Genomic DNA, 21,343 nt, shown 5'->3' on the forward strand with positions numbered 1-21,343 from the left:
AACACTAGAGACACTTTCATTTATTTTTTTTTCTTTAACATGCAAGAAAAGACTACCCTCAGGGTTCCTTTCATAACCCAAAACCTCAACATTTCATCATGCCTATTGTGAACATCACTTATATTTAGTATGATCAGAAATATTTTAATGTGTTTGAATTAATATTTAAATAATTATTGAGCAAAATTATATTTATTACATGTTTAGGGACTTTTCCCCAGGAACTAAAACAACAGTCTGTGATTTTTGTGTTGTCCACAGCCTGCGTTAAGAATCTGTGCTTGAATGAAAATATTTTTGTAATGAAGTTTAATGTAATGATGACTAGTGGATTGCTTTTCATTCTGTTTTTTTCATAAATAGGATATTTTCAACATTCCCTGTGCCTTGCTGTGACACCTTTGTGACTCTGCTACATTTGGGAGTTTACAAGGAGTGAAAATTCAATCTGTGTTACCAATTACTCCATTTTTCCAGATGTGGTGCAAGACTTGCCTTAAATTCTCCTTTAGCTTAATAAAATCCGAACAGGAATTCCACATGGAACAAAGCAGTTAATTTATTAAGAGTTCACCCACCATCCTCACACTTTGGCACACATCTTCCAATAAATGAACAAAGAAGCACACAGCTAAAATGCTATTTTCTGATTACAGAATAGAAGGCACTTAACCCTCCCTGTTCCACCATTGCTGGGAATTCCAGAAGTACCAGGAGCTGGAGGTGGTGGCAGAACCAATTTCAGCTTTGTTGAGTTTCCTTCCAGCAGCCTCCCGACATGTCTCCAACACAACCAACTCTTTTAGAGCTGAAGCTTTCATCATTATCAGCTGAATGGGGGCAGAGAAAGGATTTACACCATCTGGGAATTACTCAGATGGACACATCCCAAATTCCCCAGGCAAATTCCCTCCTTTTCCTCATACACATTATGATCCTCCAACGCTGTCCCCAAACTATTCAGTGCCTTGACAATGGCACCAGATTCTCCTCATGGCTCTCACTTTTCCATATTTCTCCATTTTTTCCCCCACACTCAGCCTTTTTTTGGTGCTTTTCATTCCCTCACGCCTGAGAGAGAGGTTTGATCAGCTCGTAATCCATGCACTTGGTGAGGCAATCGCGTGCCACGTTTATGACGTGCTGCTTCTTGGGGTGATCCTCCTGCTTCCCCACGTAGGTCAGGATCTCCAGGAGCTCTGACTCCACCAGCTTCTTGGCCAGCTCTTTGTCAGAGCTGATCAAGTTGAAGGCAATGACCAGCCCTCGGTGCTGGACCTCCATGTTGTCATGCAAGCAGAGCCTCTGCAGGATTTCAAGCCACTGGGTGGTCTGCAAGGGAAAGGGAGATCATTAGTACTGAATATCTCAACCAAGAACATGACTTTGGCTTCCTTCAGCAGAAGGAAGGGCAGTACTCATGTCACTTATGGTATTTTTAACTAAGGAAACCTGACTCCAAACATTTTAACCCAATTTTTCTTACTCCTAACTCAGAATCTTCCACAGCACTGGGACTGTGATGGTGTTCACAGGGGTCTTAGGATGAGGGAAGAGACGAGGGTCTGACTCCATGTTTCAGAAGGCTTGATTTAGTATTTTATGATATATATTACATTAAAACTATACTAAAAGAATAGAAGAAAGTATTTCATCAGAAGACTGGCTAAGAATAGAAAAAGAAGGAATGATAACAAAGGCTTGTGTCTCAGAGAGTCTGAGCCAGCTGGGCTGTGATTGGCCATTAATTAGAAACAATCACATGAGACCAATCACTGATGCACCTGTTGCATTCCACAGCAGCAGATAATCATTGTTTACATTTTGTTCCTGAGGCCTCTCAGCTTCTCAGGAGAAAAAATCCTAAGGAAAGGATTTTTCATAAAATGTGTCTGCAACACTGGGACAACATGGAATATGTTTCATATTCAATTTGCTGCATAATCTCTGTGAAAAAAATCTGACCAGAGTCTTGACACAGCTGAGATGACCAAGCCACTTCCCCACCCCAACCTTCTCGAGCTTCTCTGTTGGCTTGATTAATAATTTTATCTTAATGAGCTCCAGAGTCCAATCATGTGTGCAACAAAGTAGGGTTCAGGAGTTCTCAACCACAGCTCTTCAGACCCTCAGCCATGCAGGCTCTGGGTTCTCAGGGCCTACAGATCTGTGCAGGGAAGGGACATCCTTTGGGATCTCTAAAGCTCAGCAGGCTATCAATCAAGCTCTTCTCATTTCTGGGTGGAACAAGGTTTGGATTTCAGGTTATTTACCAAAGCATGCACACCCAGGTCCCAGCTTCTCTAGGTTCCTCAGTACTGAACTAGTAAACTACATATTCCTTTGGAGAGACTTAAAATCTGAGCCAGGACCCTTGCAGGGTACATCCCACACACTGCCCACAACCAGAGCTGTGTCCTCACCACTTGAGTCATCTTCGAGCAGAGTTTCTTTTGTGCTGCTGTCAGCATGGCCAGGGCTCCTGCTGCTGCAACCTGAACCTTCTCATCATCCTCACCACACAGCAACACCACCAACTTCAGCCGGTCATTGCCATCAGCCACAAACCGCTCCTGAACCTAAAAACCACAGAGATACCCAGAAGTAGCACAGTTAGGGACAGCTCCTCACAGGGCAGGGGCATGCAGTCAGCTTGGACATGCCCAGGGGGGATTTTACCTCCTTGTTGACCACCAAGTTGCACATGCACTCAGTGGCTGCCTGTCGGAGTTGGTCATGGTTCTCAAACATGTAGTTTTCAATATCTGGCAGGGCCTTCTCTTTGATTATCTTCAACCTGTGGCAAAGAGCAGTAAAAACCCCACATTATAGGTCAAGCAGTAACCAACTTATCAAATATTAACTGCAGGGAAGGCCTTGAAACAAATCAGTGTCTGGAGCTCATGATGTGGTTCATTCCCTGTCTAATGCAGATGAAATTCATGTCTTTGCTGTTTCTAGAGGAAAATAAGCCACTCTCTTTTCCTATTTCATCAATCTTTTAGCTCTGAGACCTTTGTAGCTCTGCCAAAGTTAGCTTAAACTGACCAGTCTTCATAGTCCAGCAAGTAACATTCACTCCTGGGGAAGGAGGAAGGTTAAAAAGCAGTAAAGCTCACCTGAGTTTATCACTTCTTCCTGAAAAGTTTGTGAGACCTAACAGAGCCTCGTAGTTCTGGAGGCCATCTCTCTCTGTGTTCAGCAGGCTGACAAGGGGCCTCACCACCTCATACACCTGGAAGAGAAAGCCTGCATTAGCAATTTTAATTTGCTAAAGGAAGTATCAATGCTTTTGATTTTATTATTTTTAAGCTTACCCTCTCTCCCGGGAATGCAATGTCTGGATTGGAGATAGCTGCAATTTTTGCCAGAGCATGAGAAGCCTTTATCTTGCCAACATCTGTGCCTTCCACAGCCAGAGGTATCAGGGCCTGGAGACACACAGGAAAAACCATTCAGAGTTCTAAGAAGATTTACAAGACTGCCTTAACAGAGTAAACCAAGTTAAAAATATCCCATAGCCCTCTCTGATGCCTTGCTTTTGTTCTCAAACAGGCACCACAAGCATCACTCCAAGAACATCACTTCTTTGGAGCCTTGCAGAGATGGGACTGCAGTGTCAGTATGGCCCTTGGGGGGACAACTTGTGCTCTTCTGTCACTGTCCCTCACTGGAGACACACCCAGGCTCCCAGCAGGCATTAACAGCACATCAGGAACTGTGAACATGAAAGTAATCACCTTCCCACCACCTTGAGCAACAATGGTCCCACGGTCCTTGGGGTCTTCACACAAGGCAAGGAACACCCTGCAGGGGCACAGAACACTCAGTGAGGCAGCCATGGGGGACAGCAGCAGCCAACAGCCCTCATGGAACGGGGCTGAGGTTTTGCAGGAGTGCCAGAGCCACCAGGTAAATTCCAGGTGCTTAACCCCATGCACACAGCACTCTATGAGGAAAAAACAAATGGCAGGGCAAGAAATTTTCAGGTCTGTAAAATAAACTCTATTCCAGCCAGAACCAATACAGAGAACTCAAAAATGCATTCCAGCAAGGCAGCTTGAACATGAATTTTTATGACACCTCTGAACAAAAACTTTGGTTTTAAATCTTTCCTCCCCCACAGGCAGAATGCCCCAGCCCAGGTGTCCATCCCCATGGCACAGGGCTGCCCAGCACTCCCAGCTCCCAGCACTGCAGTGAAGGCACCTGGCAATGAGCTCCTTGCTCTGGTCAGTCAAAATGGCACTGTCAGCTTTCACCATGCAGGCCAAGGCAGAGACAACCCCAGCCTTCAGCAACCGCTTCACCCGCTTCACCACAAAATCCTTCTTGTCCTGAGGAGGAAACATTGGGAAAGGATTAGCCCTTGGCAGCTGCCATTCTGCCATCCAGCCACCCAACAAACAACTTCAGTCTGGAGGCAGGAGCCCTGAAGTCTGTGACAATGGATACACCAAAGAAAGTCTTTCTGAACAGCATCTCCAGCTGGACACAACCCACCTTTGGATGCTCCTCGGGCACGTGCTGCTTGGAGAATTTTGCCAGCTGCACCAGCTCTGGGACCAGCTCCTTGGTATCATAGCTGTTGGTACAGTTCACCAGTGCAGAAGCCACAGAATACAAGATTGTTTTGTCACTTGCCTGCAGAGGAAAATAAATTTGTGTGAGGGTGAGGAGGGCACAGCAGGGAAACAGGTCCCTGTGGACTGCCAGGATGGTGTTTTCACTAGTGGAAATGTTCTTATCCCCAGTTTCATAGCCCATGAAAGTTTTCATGGTCAAACAAGGTGTTGGACATCATCAGGTGCTGTCAACACCTTGGTGCCTTTGGTTTTCATGCATTTGCTGACAGTGAAGGAAGGAGCAACATCCCTCAGCCCAGGGAAAAGAGCAGGATGGTGCCCTGAGATGTCTCTGAGGCACAGGCAGAACTGAAGTTCTGCTGAACCAGAGGTGAGGGGTTGGAGTGCCAGCTCCTTCTGACTGGGGCACAGTGTAGGGCTGGAGAGCTGGGAGAACTTGGTGCTATCAGAGGAATGAGGGAACAAGGAAAGGAGATGGACCTTGGCTAATTCAAACATAGCTTTCAGGGCTGGCTCATCTTCAACAAAGTCATCTTTCACATCTGCATCGAGGGTGAGGTAGGAGAGCCCTTCCACAGCCCATTTCCTGGTGCGGGCATCGATGCTGGTGTTGCACAACCACCTGCAAGAGAGAAAAACACTCACATTTCTATCTTGGGAGCCAGAACTAACTCATCTGGAAAAAGAGGGAGGAAAAACAGATATTGAGACTGATTCAACCCAAATATGTCCTCAGGTTCTGCTGCAGCTCCTCAGACTGGGGATGCTTCCCCTTGAGACATGAACTTCCTCCCCATGGCCCAACTTGTGGGATGTAAATGCTGCAGGGAATGACAGACCAGGATAGCTACTCAGCTCTGCTTTGCCTTTTCCATCCCATGAAACACGAGATGCCTGCAGGAATGACCACCCATTCAGTCATTTCCTGACTTGATCCCACCTCCTTGCTTACTCCACCTGGCAAATTCACCTTCAGAGGGGACTTGTGCATGTTCAAAGTAAGCATTAATCAGGCTGTGCCACTCTGGCAAAGAGGGAGGCACCAGGTCTGGTGTGTCCCATGGGCAGTGAGGGAGGGAAGGAGAAGGCTCCTCTGGGTATTGAGGCAGGAGGGGCACATGGCTGCTTCAGGCACAGAGGAGCCCAATGGCTCTGGGGGCACTGTCAGCAGGCAGCACAGGAAATGAAGGCAATGTGTGGGCAGGATCTCGTGGGAGAGGAACATATTGTGCTTTGCAAAGATTGGAATAACTGAAGGAAGAAGGGAAGTCACTCACTTTCGGCACTGCTTGGCTAACTTCTCAGTGGAGCCCTCAGCAAACTGCCGCAGGCCATAGTCCGTGCCGCCTGCTGAGCCCAGCTTGCAGAGACCCTGAGGAGGACAAAAAGGATGTACCAGTGAGAAAGGCTCATTTATCCTCTTGTGTTACTGCCCTAAAACAGCCTAAGCCCATCTCTCATCCCCAAAACCTCCCTCCTCTCCCAAATCTGGGACTAAGCTGCTGAGTGTGGCAGGCAATAGAGGCAGGGCTGCATCCTCACCACCAGAGCTCGGATTTTGATCTTCTCATTCTTGGTCTTCTTGTAGATCTCCTTCAGGAGTGTCACCCCATTGGTGATGATGAAGGTGGCTCGGCTCAGCTTGGTGGAAGCGTGGATGAGAGCTTCCACAGCCACCAGCTGGTCAATCTCCCTCTCGGAGCCACACAGGGCAACCATCATCTCCATCACTCCCTTCATGCCAAGCAGCTTGTTGCCCAAGTCAAAGGGGCCTTGCAGAACACCTGACACAATCTGGACAGCGTGGAGTGTCTTATCCATGTCTTGTGGGTCGATTTTGCTCCTGCATGGGATAGAGGGAGTAGGGAGTAGAACAGTAGCGGGGAGTGGATGTTCTCCCTCAGCCATGCTGCTGAATCATGTTGGATATTTGGGCGTGCAAATTCCTGCAAAGCTGTGATGCAGCAGGATCCCAAGCAAGTCATAATCTCCCAAAACCCCAATTTTGAACACAAGCAGACTTCAAGTGCCTGATCTCACCCTCAGGAAGCCCTGCTCCTGCCCTCTGGGCCAGCTCAGCCCGACTCACTTGATGTACTCCTCGCAGATGAGCCGGTAGTTGTCCCGCTCCGGGTCGCAGCGCAGGTCATCGTAGAGCTTATTTAGGAGGACAGAGGCAGTCAGCTGGGTGTTCTCTGTCAGTGGCAGGCAGTCAGGCATCTCAGGAATCTGGCCCACCACTTTCAGTATCTTTTTTAAGCCTGGAAACGATAGAATGATATGGCTGTCAGAGAGGAGAGGCTCTGTGTAAAATTCAAGATACCATTTGTTACTTTCTTGCTGTGGAATAGCGAGTTTGGATGGTTTTCAATTATTTTCCAGCCTAATCACATAAGTTCTAAGCAAAAAAGACACTCATATTTAATGGGGAGGAGCTTCTGCTGGTGAGATTACAGGTTTGCAGCATCAGGCTTTTTTCCAGTTCTCAGAGTGAGATAAGCAGAACTGCATTAGGCCCCTGACTGGATCTGTTATTTTTGTCAGGAGACATTAAACCTACTGACCTCCAAGGCTGGAGGCTCTGACTGAGGAAAACCCAGCCACTTTCAAGTGATTTTGCATGGCTTAACTCTCCTTTTGCTGAATTATTATTAAATAACTTCCATCAAAATGGTAACACACACATGCATGGGAATTACTATAAAAACACACAGCACACATTTTCCTCACCCTCATCCAGTTATAGAATTATCAGTTTATGGGCCCACCAAGCTCAGCAGATGCTTATCTCATCCTGTCTAAAGCAGACAATTTATCCAAGCCAAATCCTCCTAACATTAGCAAATACATTGGAGACACTAACCAGAGATATTAGGCAGTCCTTCAGAAACTCAAAAATTCTTGTTCTCATACACAGTTGATTTTCTCTTAGTACTGTTCCCTGCTAATAAGTCTAACTTTGCTCCAGGCTTGCATGCACCAAAAAAAGCCAGAGAGGATTTATTTTATAGGAAGTTCTCCAGGTATTCAGGCAAGAACACACAGCTCCACATCTCCGAAATCAGAACAGGATGGAGGGCAAGGACTCACCATTGTCGATGACAAAGATGCTCCTGCTGTTGTCATGGTCTTTCAGGTCCTTCCTTGGTATGTTCTTGTTGAGGAGGTTGAGGGCTCGGTCTCGCCCTTGCCCAGACACTTTTTTACTGACCAGCATATCCAGCAAACGCATTGTGATCATCCTTAAATCCTTCTTAGTGTCTACAATGAAGCAAAACAGTAGCAGCCAGTTACAAGAAGTTACCTCTGCAGGCAGGTGAGCTCAGTCAAAACCATTCAAAGCCATTGTGTGGCCGGAACAGAAGTATTTAAGCTGCCCATGAGGATCAGAGCTGTGTGCAAGTTGTCCCCCTGTACAGCTGAAGGGTAAAGTCCCCACTTCAGCAAGGAATAAGGTGGAATCCCAGGAGCAGGGCCCTCCCTGCTGGGCCCAGAGGGAATGAAGAGCAGGTGATGTGTTTACCTAGCACTAGAGCCTCCTCCTTGCCGTGGTGCTCTTCCTTCCCCTGGCCCATCAGGCAGTCGGTGATGGTCTGCAGGAGGTTGCAGACAGCCAGGGAGATTTCTTCATTGTCCACCGACATCCACATGCAGATGCTGTCGATGCCCAGGTAATGGAGAATGGCAGTGGCCTGGCCCCAGGAAGGAGAGAGCAGGACAGTGTTAGCAAAGGCCTTTCCTCCCTGTGTCCTCTAGGCTCAGCTAGGACAAAGAAATTATTTTCCTCAGTGAATCCTGACTCACTACAAGTCAGAGTTTTAATCTTTTCCTACTGCTCACAAACAACACAAACTATTTCAATTTTCCCCTCCCCAGATGCAAAAGCAGTGAAGGTCCAAGCACCCTGTGCTTACCCGAGCCTTATGTCCTGTGCACATTCCTGAAAGTGTCCTCACGGCTGCCAGGATCAGCTCAGGGTTTTTGGTTTCTATCAGCTGCAGCAGCAAGTTGACTCCATTATTCTGGAAAATCCTCTCAGCACCTGCTTCCTCCCGCCCCAGGACTATGAGGTTGTTTGCAGCCTAGGTGGGAGGCAGAAGAACCAGGGGTCAGTGGCACAGCCCAGCCTCCAGAACATCTCTGGGAGATCCTGGTGGGAACCAGCTCCTGACAGATGCAGCAGATCAGCTCAGACCCCACCAGAGACTTGATCCAGGTGCATTTAGGGATCAGCTCTGCCCTGCCCAAGAAGAGTGGGTCACTGCTTGGAAGGAACATCTGGAGGGTGGCAGGACCTCAGCAGAAGTCCAGAATGACCCCACCTTTGGTATTTTGGGAGGCTGGGCTACCTTCCTTCTCTCTGAGTGCAGTTCACCTTCCAGCTCCTTCCCTCATCCTCCATCCAGGGGAGGTGGGGAAGGGGACGCAGGGCTCTGCTCCCTGCAGCAGCCTCTGACATCAAACAGCCATTTTGCCAAGTCCAGGGCAGTTCTCACCTTTTCTCGCTTCTCTTTGTCGCTGTTCTCATCCAGCAGGATCTCAAACATCTTCTGCACCCTCGAGTCCGTGGAGAACTGAATGCGCAGCTGTGCCAAGAGGGAGAGCACAGAGCATCAGGAGGAGAAAATCGAGGAGCAGCTTTCCTTTTTCACTTCAAGAATGCTCCCTCCCCTCAAACCACAGGCAAAGATTTAGTGCTTAATTTAATGCGCAATTTAAGCTGAATAACAGGAGATAGAATTTCTCAGCACTCAGCATCCATTACCAATCTCATGGGCACAGGCAGAGCCAGCCCTAAACCTTGATTTCTGAGACTTCACAGTAGTGTAGTGGTGCAAGGATTTCCTCATAGAACCCCTGCAAAGGTAACTGTAGCAATGTGGCAGGTGCCAGACCCAGCCCAAAGCTTATCCAGACCCTTGCCAAGACCTTTCCAAGACACTCAGGACCAGGCCAGCCTCAGGAGGGAGCTGCCACACTTTTTAATTAAACCATTCAACCCAACCCTCAGATTTACACACCTCAAGTATGAACTTCCAGTCAATGGAGCCTACTTATCCCCCTATATTGCCACAAATTTCCAGTATGACCAACAAACCATTGATGCAACCCAGACCAAGGATTTCCCACCCCTGGTCTGTGAATCCAGCACTGTTCCCCTGGCATTTACCTTCTCCTGGATGTTGGCCCCCAGTCTCCTCAGGGTCTCCTGGAAGTTTTTGTTGCGGGGTTCGAGGGTTGCACATTTCTGAGCATCTTTGAATGCTTGGTCTAACTTGCCCAGTTTCTCCAGGGCTTGGCTGCGCCGGTACAAGGCTTTGATATCTGAAGCATTGATGTCAATGGCTGGGAAAGGGATCCAAAACACCAGGCATCAGAGCTTGCTGTTGGAATTGGTCTGTGCAAACTGTGATTTGCTTTGTTATGAGCATCAAGCAGTGCTTGATTAACACTGATTGGACCAGCACATCAAATTAGAACATCACTTGAACTTTCAGGAATTCCCTTGTGGCCTCAGCACTTGGGTGTTAGTGGACATCAAGGAATAAGGCCACAGATGTGAGAGCAGGCTGAGCAAGTGTATCCAGCTCTCCTCATAACAGCCCCCTGCTTACCTCTAGATGCATCCGAGGCTGCCTTGGCATATTCCTCCTGTTAAACCAGAAAGCAGAGATTTCTTAGCCATGGAATAGCAGGGCAAATCCCCATTGTTGATGGACATTGGGACCTCTCTGCTCCCATTTCCCAGGGGGATGCCCCAGTGAAGCTCCAGCACAAGAACATTTCATTTCACCCTATTCAATAAATGGACAAACCACCCAGTCCACAGCGAGTGAGTGCCCTTGGCTGCCCTCCTGCTCCTCTCCCCTTGAGCACTGCCCAGGTGAGGGGAGCTGCTCTCACCTTTTTGAGGAAACAGGCTGCCCTGTTCCTGTACAGCACCGCCTGCAGCGCCTTGTCCTTGTTGAGCTTTATGGCTTGAGTGTAGCTTTGAAGGGCTTTCTCGTAGTCACTGGCCTGAAAATATTTATTCCCCTCCTCTTTCAGCTGAATGGGATCCTCCATCTGGAGAGCTTGAAGGAAAAACGTCAATTTGTGGCCCATTTTCAACTGCCTGTGTCGCCTGCTTACTCCCCCAAGCTGAGTTCCACCATGAGACTGACATGTAATTAACACACATTAATAAAAGCAGCTTACCAGGACGAAGAGTTTTGAAAATGATGATGTAAATTGCTCTTCAAGGCTGTGACTTCTTAGGAGATTTTCCCACCAATGTAGATCCTTAGGAGTAAAAAAAAAAAAAAAAGAAAAAGAAAAGAAAAACTAAAACAAAAAAGAAAGAAATCTGCCAGCACTACGGAGAGCCCGTGTGGCTCAGGAAAGAGCTCACTTCCCACTCCAAGTTTGGGCAGGACCTGGCAGCTCCTGCTGCCTGTCAGTGTCACCTGTCACCACAGCCTGTCCCCTCCTAGTCCCCTCGTGCTTTATACGCCTGGGGAGGGCTGGGAGCCAGGGCCAGCTCGGGGGGCACCTGGCTGCAGGCAGGCAGCACCCTCTGCAGCAAGGGGGAATCCTCTCCCACCTGGCAGGGCAAATCCCAGCTCCCCTCTGCCTGCAGGGCTGCAGAGGCTGTGGGGAGCAGCAAGGGGGAGGTTCATGCCAAAAAAGCCCACGGCTGGGATGGCTGACCCCTGTCACAGTGCTCAGACCCTTTTCCCTTTCTATTTAGGGAAGCATGAGACAGCTGAGCCTCGGGGACAAGTGGCCCCAGGCCAGCAGCTGCAGCAGTGCCCAGCACCTTCCAGAACTCCCTGGGATAAGAAGCTGACTGACACCCAGCGCTGCCTCCTCCTCCTGGCAGGGCCTTTGGGAGCCCATCCCACTGAAATCCCACCCCAGTCTGGAGCTGCCACCCACCCCACACGTGGTCATTCAGCAACACACTGACAGGGGCTAACTGGAACATACTGGAAGTGGTGAGATGAGTGGCACCAGGAGACAGAGCAGCACTGAGCTCCAAGAGAATTGAGCCTTTCAACCCAGCAGTCACAATCAGGAATTCTGCTTTTTGATTTATCTCCCCTCAAATACGGGCCTTGCCTTCCCCAGTGTAGCTACCAGCATCCCAGCTATAAAGCAAAGAGGAGAACTGGGGGAAATGACTGAGGAGAGCATGAGCTGACCAAAACACTGCCAGGAGCAAAAATATAATTGTCTTTAATTGTGTGATCTGTGTTGTGGCTTGTGGCTTTTACACAGCAAGAATGAGCACAGAATTTCCCTGTCCAGGGCTCCTGTTTTATTCACCCACCACCAGCAGCACTGCCTGGTCCTCTGGGCAAGAGGTGATTCCAAATTAGTAAATCCCTTCACAGCAAATCATCACCACAGCTGCAGGCAGCTCCATCCAGAGCAGCTCCCAATCTATACCTGTAGAGAATAGTTCCAAGGTACAAGGACAACAGCTGTGGAAAGTGCAAGATGCCATCCCTGCCTTGGACAGGCTCAGTGCAGTGGCTTTTCCAGCATTCATTTGGATTAACACACCAGAAACTCCTTCCAACATGGCTTTAGGTGCTGGGCAAGGCTCAGCTGGCTGGAGTATCAGTACTCGTGGGCTTCTCACGTCAGCCAGAGTACAGGGTTACAAGCGGCACTGTCACAAGTGGCAGCACTGCAGGTAAACTGAGTCACAAAATCAAAGGGCGGTGGGTGCTGCTGCTGAGAGCTGAGAGCGCAGGGCAGGCTCAGCAGCGAGTGCCGAGAGCCCTCTTCAGGCTGGAAAGAAAAACATAATAACAACAAATACCCCAAAAGTAGCTTTCCCAGGAGAAATTCAAGCCTCCAAGGCAGCCGGGGAGGGACACCCAGCTCCCAACACCTGTAGGGCAGCAAAACCCCCCAGCCCTTCGTGTGCCTTCATTTCCCAGTGGGTTGATGAGCCTGGACAAAGCCAGTCCTGGGAATGTCACAGATCCGGCATGGTTTGGGTGAGAAGGGACTTTAGCGGTCTGCTGATCCCCGGGATGGGGAACAGGAGCGGGATGGGACAGCCGGAGCGGGGATGGGGAACCGGAGCGGGATGGAACAGCCGGACCGGGGAAGGGGAACCGGAGCGGGATGGGACAGCCGGAGCGGGGATGGGGAACACCAGAGGGATGAGACAGCCGGGACAGGTATAGGGAACCGGAGCGGGATGGAACAGCCGGACCGGGGAAGGGGAACCGGAGCGGGATGGGACAGCCGGAGTGGGGATGGGGAACTGGAGTGGGTCAGGACTGCCGGACCGGGGAAGGGAACCGGAATGGAATGGGACAGCCGGGCCGGGGAAGGCAACCGGAGCGGGATGGGGAAAGGAAATCCCAGCGGGGTGGGACAGCCGGGACGGGGACGGGGAACTGGAGCGGGATGGCCCAGCCGGACCAGGGATGGGGAACCAGAATGGGATGGGACAGCCGGGACGGGGATGGAGAACCGGAGCGGGATGGGACAGTGGGGACGGGGCAGGGGAACCGAAGCGGGTCAGGACAGCCGTGCCGGGGAAGAGCAGCGGCCCCGGCCCTTCCGCCGGCGGCAGGAAGCAGGAAGGGAGCGGGCCGGGCAGCGGGAGCCCGGGCGGTGGGTGACCGTAGTGCGGCTCTGATGGAGGTGGCTCGGCATGCAGGGTCCCCTTGTCCCCGGAGGGAGTCCCCCCTCTCTGTGCTCCCCCATCCCCAGCGCAGCGATGCCTCCGTGCAGGATTTTGGGCTGTTTGTCCCCAAAGAAATAATTACCCACCCATCCCAAACACAGCTTGGGTGGCTTCTCCCCGGCTTGGGGGGCAGGCGCCATCCGTGGCTCAGTGTTGAAGCTGGCAGTGCAGGGTTGAGGGTTGGAGTTGATGATCTTGGATGTCTTTTCCAGCCTTAATGATGCTATGAATCCCACTCTCCATCTCCTCCGCAGGTCTCTGCTCTTGTCCCTCCCTCCCCGTGGAGATGGTGGTGCTGCGGGCTGGGCTCTGCCCTGGCCTCACTGAGGACATGATCCAGCTTCTCAGGGACAATGGCATCAGGACGGGTAACAGGGTGGCATCGTGGGCTCGGCTTGGGGAACATCATCCCCTGTGTGTTTGAGCTGTGCCATCCCACATCCTGGGAGGGTGGTGGTGGTGGAATATCCTTCTGTGTCCTCCTTGCTGGATCTCTTCTGGGTTCTTCTGGGGTGGATACTGTGAGTAAGGGCTTCTCCAAAGAGCAGCAGGTTGTAAGGACATGGTAGGAGATCCCTGCAGAGGCTCATTGAGGATTGATCAGTTCTGGCTTTTTTATGGTATTTCAGGAGGGTTTGTGCAGTTTTCCCTCTGAAAAATGCCCAGCTTCTTGGAATGCTGCACCCTGGGCACCTCCTGCCCTTAGAGGGCAAGGAAAATGTGCTGGGCACCTCTTGAGCAAAACAGGGAAAATTTTTATCAGCTTATCTCTCTGCTCTGTTTTGCAAGAAACAATTTGTGATGAGTGATGGGGAATCTCAGAGGACAAACTCCTCCACTCACAATGTTGACATAGGATCAGCTTTTTGGGATCAGCTGCCTTGTCCCTGCACAATCCCACAGCTCCCCAGAGGGCACAGCCACTTTGCTTGTTGGTGCAGGTTTTGTCCAAGCTGGTTGTCTTCTGGTGTTTGCAGTCTGACCATGTTTGACTTCCAACCTCTTGTCCCTTGTGTTATTTGCAGTGGTGGACTTTGTGTCGTCAGACCTGGAGGATGTTGCCCAAAAGTGTTCCCTGTCTTACAAGGTAGAAGGTTCTACTCCTAACTCCTGGTGCATTAACCAGGGAGCTCAGAGCTGTTTGGACAAGGATGGGCTTGGTCATGGGAAGGTCTGGGGGCTTTTCTGCAGCAGCTGGGCTGTTGATCCCGTTTCCAGACCTGCCTCTGCCCCCAGGCGCTGGTCGCAGTCAGACGTGTGCTCCTGGCCCAGTTCTCTGCCTTCCCTGCCAATGGAGCTGACCTCTACGAGGAGCTCAAGAGCTCCACTGCCATCCTGCCCACTGGCAGCCCAAGGTGGGCACCTCACCAGCTCTGCCTGGGGCTGGCTTTGCTGCACAAGGCTGTGGTTGCCAGCACAAGCTGTGAATTTCATTCTCCAAACCATCCCCATGTGCTTGTGTGCATTTGGGAGGGGGACTTGGAGGACAAATATCTGGGGGCTGCTGCCTGCTGGTGCCCCTGCCATTCTGGCTGAAGGGGTGTGGATAATCCCACCTTGTGTCCATCCCACAGCCTGGACCAGCTGCTGGACTCAGGGCTGTACACGGGGGAAGTGATGGAGCTCATGGGAGCACCGGGCACTGGGAAGACACAGGTGAGTGGGTGGGGGACAGGGGAGTGTCACAGACATCTTTTATGGAAAATCCTTTCTTTGGGATTTTTCCTCTTGAGAAGCTGAGAGGCCTCAGGAACAAAATGTAAACAATGATTATCTGCTGCTGTGGAATGCAACAGGTGCATCTGTGATTGGCCCATGTTGGTTGTTTCTAATTAATGCCAATCACAGCACAGCTGGCTCAGACAGAGTGCCAAGCCACAAACCTTTGTTATCATTCTTTGCTATTCTATTCTTAGCTAGCCTTCTGATGAAACCTTTCTTCTATTCTTTTAGTATAGTTTTAATATAATGTATATCATAAAATAATAAATCAAGCCTTCTGAAACATGGAGTCAGATCCTCATCTCTTCCCTCATCCTCAGACCCCTGTGAACACCGTCACAGGGGAGAGGACATGGGATGAAGATGTCCCACAGAGGGACATGTGAGGGCTGGCTGACACCCTGTCCCTGTCCCCTAGGTGTGCCTGGGCATTGCAGCCAGTGTGTCCCTGGGGCTCAAGCAGCACGTTCTGTTTCTCGACTCCACGGGAGGTTTCACTGCCTCCCGCCTCTACCAGATGCTCCAAGCCCACACAGAGGATGAGGAAGAGCAGGCAAGTTCCCCTGGAGCTTGCTGTGAAACTCATTTTGCTCATTTGCCTGCCAGAAACCCCAGAGATGGTTTGTCTCTCCAGCTCTCTGTCTTTGCCCTCGTGGGCTTTTTTGAGTCCAAATCTTTCCTTCCATGGTCTGGTGGGTGCCATGCTCAGAACAGACTCTGCTCTTTGTTATTTTTTTTGGGAGAAGGGAGGGACTTACAGGACTTGCAGGACTTTGCTCCCTGAGCTCAATCCATGTTGCTTTTCCATCAGTGCAATAGGGGCAGTGGTGTTAATGGGGTGGAGGAAAATGTGGAAGAATAAGGGTCTGTGGGATAGTGTGAGTGCAGACAGCTGGGTCAGGAGGAATAGGACAAATCCTGGGGCAGAAGGAATAGGATAAATCCTGGGGCAGGAGGAATAGGACAAATCCTGGGGCAGGAGGAATAGGACAAATCGTGGGGCAGGAGGAATAGGATAAATCTTGGGGCAGGAGGAATAGGATAAATCCTGGGGCAGGAGGAATAGGACAGATCCTGGGGCAGGAGGAATAGGACAAATCCTGGGGCAGGAGGAATAGGACAAATCCTGGGGCAGGAGGAATAGGATAAATCTTGGGGCAGGAGGAATAGGATAAATCCTGGGGCAGGAGGAATAGGATAAATCCTGGGGCAGGAGGAATGGGATAAATCCTGGGGCAGGAGGAACAGGATAAATCCTGGGGCAGGAGGAATAGGACAAATCGTGGGGCAGGAGGAATAGTATAAATCCTGGGGCAGGAGGAATAGGACAAATCTTGGGGCAGGAGGAATAGGATAAATCGTGGGGCAGGAGGAATAGGATAAATCTTGGAGCAGGAGGAATAGGATAAATCTTGGGGCAGGAGGAACAGGATAAATCCTGGCAAACTGAGGCTGTTTTTGTGCTGCAGCTGGAGGCTCTGCAGCGGGTGCAGGTACAACGTGTGTTCAACATCTACGAGGTGCTGAGAGCCTTGCAGGAGCTGAGGGATCGCCTCTCCCAGCAGGTAGGAGCGAGCCCTGGGGCCCCTCTCCCCTCCCCAGAGCTGCAGGGAGGGCAGCAGGGCTTGTGTGCCTGACAGGAGACTCCAGATTGCCTCATCCTGGGCATGTTGGAGTCTCTGTGCAGCTCACAGCCTCCAGGGCTGCTGGATTTGTGACTCCACCTTGCACCTGGGGCCTCCTTGCAGGTGCTGAGCTCCGTGGGACCTCTCAAGGTGGTGGTGCTGGACTCGGTGTCGGCTGTGATTTACCCTCTGCTGGGTGGCAGGCAGTCAGAGGGTGAGCTGTGCTTGGAATGGGGCTGGGGCAGGACAGATCTGGATGTGACTGCTCCCAGTTTTTCCCTTGGGATTGGATAAAAGGGGAGTGTTAGCAGTGTTAGCAGCAAACACTCCAGCTGGTGTGAACACTCATGGCAGTGGTCCGAAACCTGTCCAGGGGAGGCACTGGACTCTGGCCATAAATGAAAACTTCTCTTACAGTGTCAGAAATACATCATGGCACAGTTTGCACAGCTCCTCTGAGGCTCTTTGTGCCAGAAAGGACCATAAATGCCAAGGAGCCCTCTCAAACACCTTCCAGAGGGTCTTGCACAGCTGGGTGGCAGCAGTGCTGTCACAGGAGGTCCCCTCAACAGCTGTGGGCTGTAGGAAAATGCAGCTGTGAGTTGGGGAGATGGGTCCTGTGCCTGCTAAATCAACCTGGCCTTCTTTGTCTGGAGCTCCTGACAAAGCTTTTGTAAGATTTTTGACCTTCTTCTAAGATAGGAAAGGATTGGGAATGGTCCAGTGAAGGTGTCCATGAACACAAGTGCTGGCCCTGAATCCAGTGCTGATGCAAATCCTGCTTCAGGGTGGATTTTGGGGCCTGATCCCTGACAGCCAAATGCTTTGTCCTGCTCCAGGTCTGGCCCTCATGATGCAGCTCTCCAGGGAGCTGAAGACCCTGGCCAGGGAGTTCAGCCTTGCTGTGGTGGTGAGTGTTGCTGTGCTTTGTCCCTCCTGTGCTGGAGTGTTGCAAGGAGCCACGGGGAGGCTCTGGAGCCTGTGGGAGAGGGAACCAAAGGCCTGAACCCCCCAGTGCCCTGCTCCCTGACATCTCTGCAACCTGCAGATCTCTTGTTCCAAACATGGGGCAGGACCTGGGCTGACCTGCTGCCTCCTGCTCTTGCTGTCCTCAGCCATTCACTGGGTTGAGCCAGGCAGAGTTAAGTCCAGGCAGGTTGAAAGGCTGGTTGTGTTTATTTTTGATACAACACCATTCATTTAAGAGGCTGGCCAGCTTCCTGGGTAACCTCTTGGTCACCTTGCAGGAGCTGCAGGGCATTGCATCATCCCACAGGAGCTGCCAAGGGCCCTGCTCTAGCCTTGCCCAGCTCTTGGCCAATGCACCAGACAGGTGGCTGGGACCACAATTGATGTGTCTGAGCAGGGAAGGACACACCAGAGGATGGTGGGTGGTCAGCTGAGCCTGGCACTCTTTCTTCTTGTCATGGTGATAGCCTTGGTACCTTCCTTGAGAGAGATACCAGGCTTTCCTTATCCTCAGGAAGCCTTCACTGGCTCACAAGAACTGCACAAAAATGTCTTTTCTTCATGTTTGTGCTGCAGGTGACCAACCAGGTGACAAGGGACAGCAGCAGTGGCTCACTGAAGCCAGCCCTTGGCCGCTCCTGGAGTTTTGTGCCCAGCACCCGGGTGCTGCTGGAGAGCAAAGAGGGGCCCTGGGAGAGATCCAGCACACAACGGGCAGCTTCCCTGGCAAAGTCACCCCGGCAGGTGAGGCTGCCTCCATGAACCTGTCCATGAATCCATGAATCCATCCATCCATCCATCCATCCATCCATCCATCCATCCATCCATCCATCCATCCATCCATCCATCCATCCATCCATCCATTTGTGAATCCAAGAATCCATCCATGAATCCATGAATCCATCCATGCCTCCATCCATGAATCCATCCATGCCTGCATCCATCCATGCCTCCATCCATCCATCCATCCATCCATCCATCCATCCATCCATCCATCCATCCACATCCATGCCTCCTCCATCCTCCATCCATGCCTCCATCCATCCATGCCTACATGCCTCCATCCATCCATCCATCCATCCATCCATCCATCCATCCATCCATCCATCCATCCATCCATCCATCCATCCATCCATCCATCCATCCATCCCCAACACAGCTTGGCCCTGATTGGCCAATTAGTGAAAACAACTCCCAGCAGAATCCAATGGAACAATCACCTGTGGGTAAACAATCTCCAAACACATTCCACATGAACACAACACAGGAGAGGCAAATGAGATAAGAATTTGTTTCCTTTTCTCTGAGGCTTCTCAGCTTCCCAGGAGAAAAACCCTGGGTGAAGGGATTTTTTCAGAGAATGTCAATGGCACATGGCACCACTTCCAATCCAGGTCTCTGTGTTGCTGGTGTTGGTTTCACTCTCCTGATGGTGTGTGGGCAGTGAGGGTCCTGTGGAAATGGCTCTGACACCTTCAGAGGTGACTTCAGCTTGAGGCCTGGGAGCATGATACAGGGGTCTCCTTGAGCCAGGTCTTATCAGCTCTTGGAGATCTGTATCACACCTGAGACAGCTCAGCCACCTCAGATGGCATAAAATCAGCAGGATGGCTTCTGTGGCAGTGCTGGAAACAGAAAAGTTTTAATAAAAGGCAAAATAACAAAGCTCTTTACAGAGAAAACACAAGACAGGGGCAAGAGGCCCTTTGCTCCTGGTAAAACACCCACAAAGGTGATTATTTCCTTTTGTTCTCTTCTTTTTCTAGTAAATTGTTTAGGTGGGATTTTTTGGCTCTTGTCCAATTGGCTATCCTTTAGTTTGAGGTGAAATCCCCAAGGTCCTATGAGGTGCCTTTTTACCTAATTGAGGAGAGAAACTTCTGGGCTTTTTCCCTTTTTAAGGAGACAAAGGATAATTTGGTCACTCCATCAACAGAGGGCACATTCCTACCTCAGCACTGCCTGAGCCTCCTGGCTCTGAGCCTGCTCTGCTGCTTGATCCAAACAGATTTGGGTTTGGTGGTGTGCTAGGCAGTGAGATGCATCCAGGGTGTGCTGAATGCTGGCGTGTCTGGGGATGTCTCAGAGCAAAATGTCCTTTCTTTGCTAAATTGCATTGTCTATTTGCATCTCTGCATTCAGCAGACCCAGTTAAAACAGGGACACCAGCTGCAGGAAATCCTCAGTGGGGGTTAACTGGGACTTTTGGCTCTGAGACAGGAGATGGGGTGATGTAGAGTACAGCAGTGTGAGGATTAAGCTTTGCTCTGCTCCTCCTTGCAGCCAACAGGGATCCAGGTGGAGCTGGACATTGGGAATGGGGACGTGTTGGACCCGAGCCTGGTGACACCCACAGAGGGGCTCTGATGGGCTGGAGCAGCAAATGCCACAAGGTTCAAGAGAGCTGCACCAAAGCAGGCAAGCACTGAAGGTTTTACAAACTGACAGAGAGTCCTGCAGCCCTGGGAAGGACCAACAAGAAAAATCTCTTGTTCTTCTGCCCTGTGGAAAAACGAAATGTGGGGTTCCTGGAGACCTGGACAGTCAGGGCAGGTCCTGTGCTCTGCTGCAGGCTTGTCTTCACCCCCAGAGTGCTCAGGTGGTGTTTGGGATCTGCTTGTCCCTGCACAACCCCACAACTCCCTGTCCTGGTTTAATTCCCCCCTGGCTCCCTGCCCTCCTGAGTTCTGATCATCCTTGGGCCCACAGTGGGCTTGGTTCAGAAATAAAAGACAAAAAAAAAAAGCTGTTGCACATTGCTGTGGTTGTTGAGAGCTGGAATTCAGTTAATGACAGCTGCTCTGAGCTTAATTAAAATGTTGAGCAGGCCTGGGCTGCTGATGAGCAGGGACTTAATGAGATGCTTGATCTTCCCTTCTCCCTAGAGGAACCCTGTGGGGACCTGCTGGTGTTTGTGGGGCACAGCTGGGCTGTGCAAAGGCTCGCTGATAACTGATGGAGGTTCTGATCTGGCTCAGCTCAGGCAGATGGGTCCTGGCTGGCACCAGCTGGATGCTCAAGGACCCACTCAATTGCATGTGGTGATGTTTAAAATAATCTTGCCCTGCTCCAGTGCTTCCCAGCTGCTCTTGTGTGCTCTTGGCAACCTGTCCTGAGGAGAGGGGAGGCTGGATGTGGTTTCCTCTTGATCCCAGATGTCTCAAATGCCCTCAGTTTAAGAGACTCCTTGGCAGGTGAGCTGAGCCATGGTTTGCACTTCAAGGCAGCTGATGGAGAATTTGGGGGCTGGGGTTAATTAGGGCATGCTCATTAAACTAATCACACAGCAGCACAGCTGCTGGAGCCCTCTAAGGCTGTGCTTGGCACATTAAATACATATTTCTTACTGAAAACTTTTTAAATTGTGTATTTATTTGCATTTCTGGGCTCTCCAGGCTCAGGAGGGGGAGGTTTGGCTGTGGGGATTGCAGCCTGGTTGTTGGGGTGAGGAGGAAGAGGATGGTTTTCCTGTCTGCTGGAGACTGTGCTGATGTGGCTGGAATTTAAAAGCAGAAATTTACCTTATTAGCTAATTTCTCGTTGGTTAATTCCTTGCCAGCTCCTGTTTTGGAGCTGTGGATGAAGGGGTGGTGCACACACATTTTAATTCCTAATTTATCTCTCTGCCTCAGGTTCTGCAGGGGAAGCAAAGCTCTTGTGGGGCAGGGAAAAGCCAAATAGAAACCTCTGGGGTTATATTTGAACCAAGAGGGCTTTCCAGATGTTTCCTTCCCCTCACCAGCAGGATG

At 50.7% G+C, this 21,343-nt stretch overlaps 2 protein-coding genes across 2 annotated transcripts; one reads left to right on the forward strand and one right to left on the reverse strand.

Annotated features, from left to right (window-relative positions):
* Window positions 1–540: 540 nt before the first annotated feature.
* Window positions 541–13,536, reverse strand: UNC45B (unc-45 myosin chaperone B). Its single transcript, XM_064729347.1, has 21 exons — window positions 13,365–13,536; window positions 10,785–10,868; window positions 10,491–10,660; window positions 10,202–10,238; window positions 9,757–9,932; window positions 9,083–9,172; window positions 8,501–8,668; window positions 8,110–8,278; window positions 7,677–7,847; window positions 6,676–6,847; window positions 6,129–6,429; window positions 5,864–5,958; window positions 5,067–5,208; window positions 4,504–4,644; window positions 4,210–4,337; window positions 3,741–3,807; window positions 3,318–3,431; window positions 3,120–3,235; window positions 2,680–2,797; window positions 2,424–2,579; window positions 541–1,332 (listed from the first exon to the last, which is right to left on the reverse strand). The coding sequence occupies exons 3-21, from the start codon at window positions 10,650–10,652 to the stop codon at window positions 1,066–1,068; spliced, it is 2,790 nt and encodes a 929-aa protein (XP_064585417.1). The 5' UTR covers window positions 10,653–10,660; window positions 10,785–10,868; window positions 13,365–13,536; the 3' UTR covers window positions 541–1,065.
* Window positions 12,390–20,836, forward strand: RAD51D (RAD51 paralog D). The gene is made up of 11 exons (XM_064729346.1): window positions 12,390–12,577; window positions 13,533–13,646; window positions 14,304–14,365; window positions 14,515–14,633; window positions 14,853–14,934; window positions 15,419–15,553; window positions 16,470–16,565; window positions 16,749–16,839; window positions 17,465–17,535; window positions 18,171–18,338; window positions 19,878–20,836. The coding sequence occupies exons 1-11, from the start codon at window positions 12,553–12,555 to the stop codon at window positions 19,959–19,961; spliced, it is 1,047 nt and encodes a 348-aa protein (XP_064585416.1). The 5' UTR covers window positions 12,390–12,552; the 3' UTR covers window positions 19,962–20,836.
* Window positions 20,837–21,343: the final 507 nt, after the last annotated feature.

Source organism: Zonotrichia leucophrys, chromosome 19 (assembly GCF_028769735.1).
Source record: "Zonotrichia leucophrys gambelii isolate GWCS_2022_RI chromosome 19, RI_Zleu_2.0, whole genome shotgun sequence".
NCBI classification, from domain to species: domain Eukaryota; kingdom Metazoa; phylum Chordata; class Aves; order Passeriformes; family Passerellidae; genus Zonotrichia; species Zonotrichia leucophrys.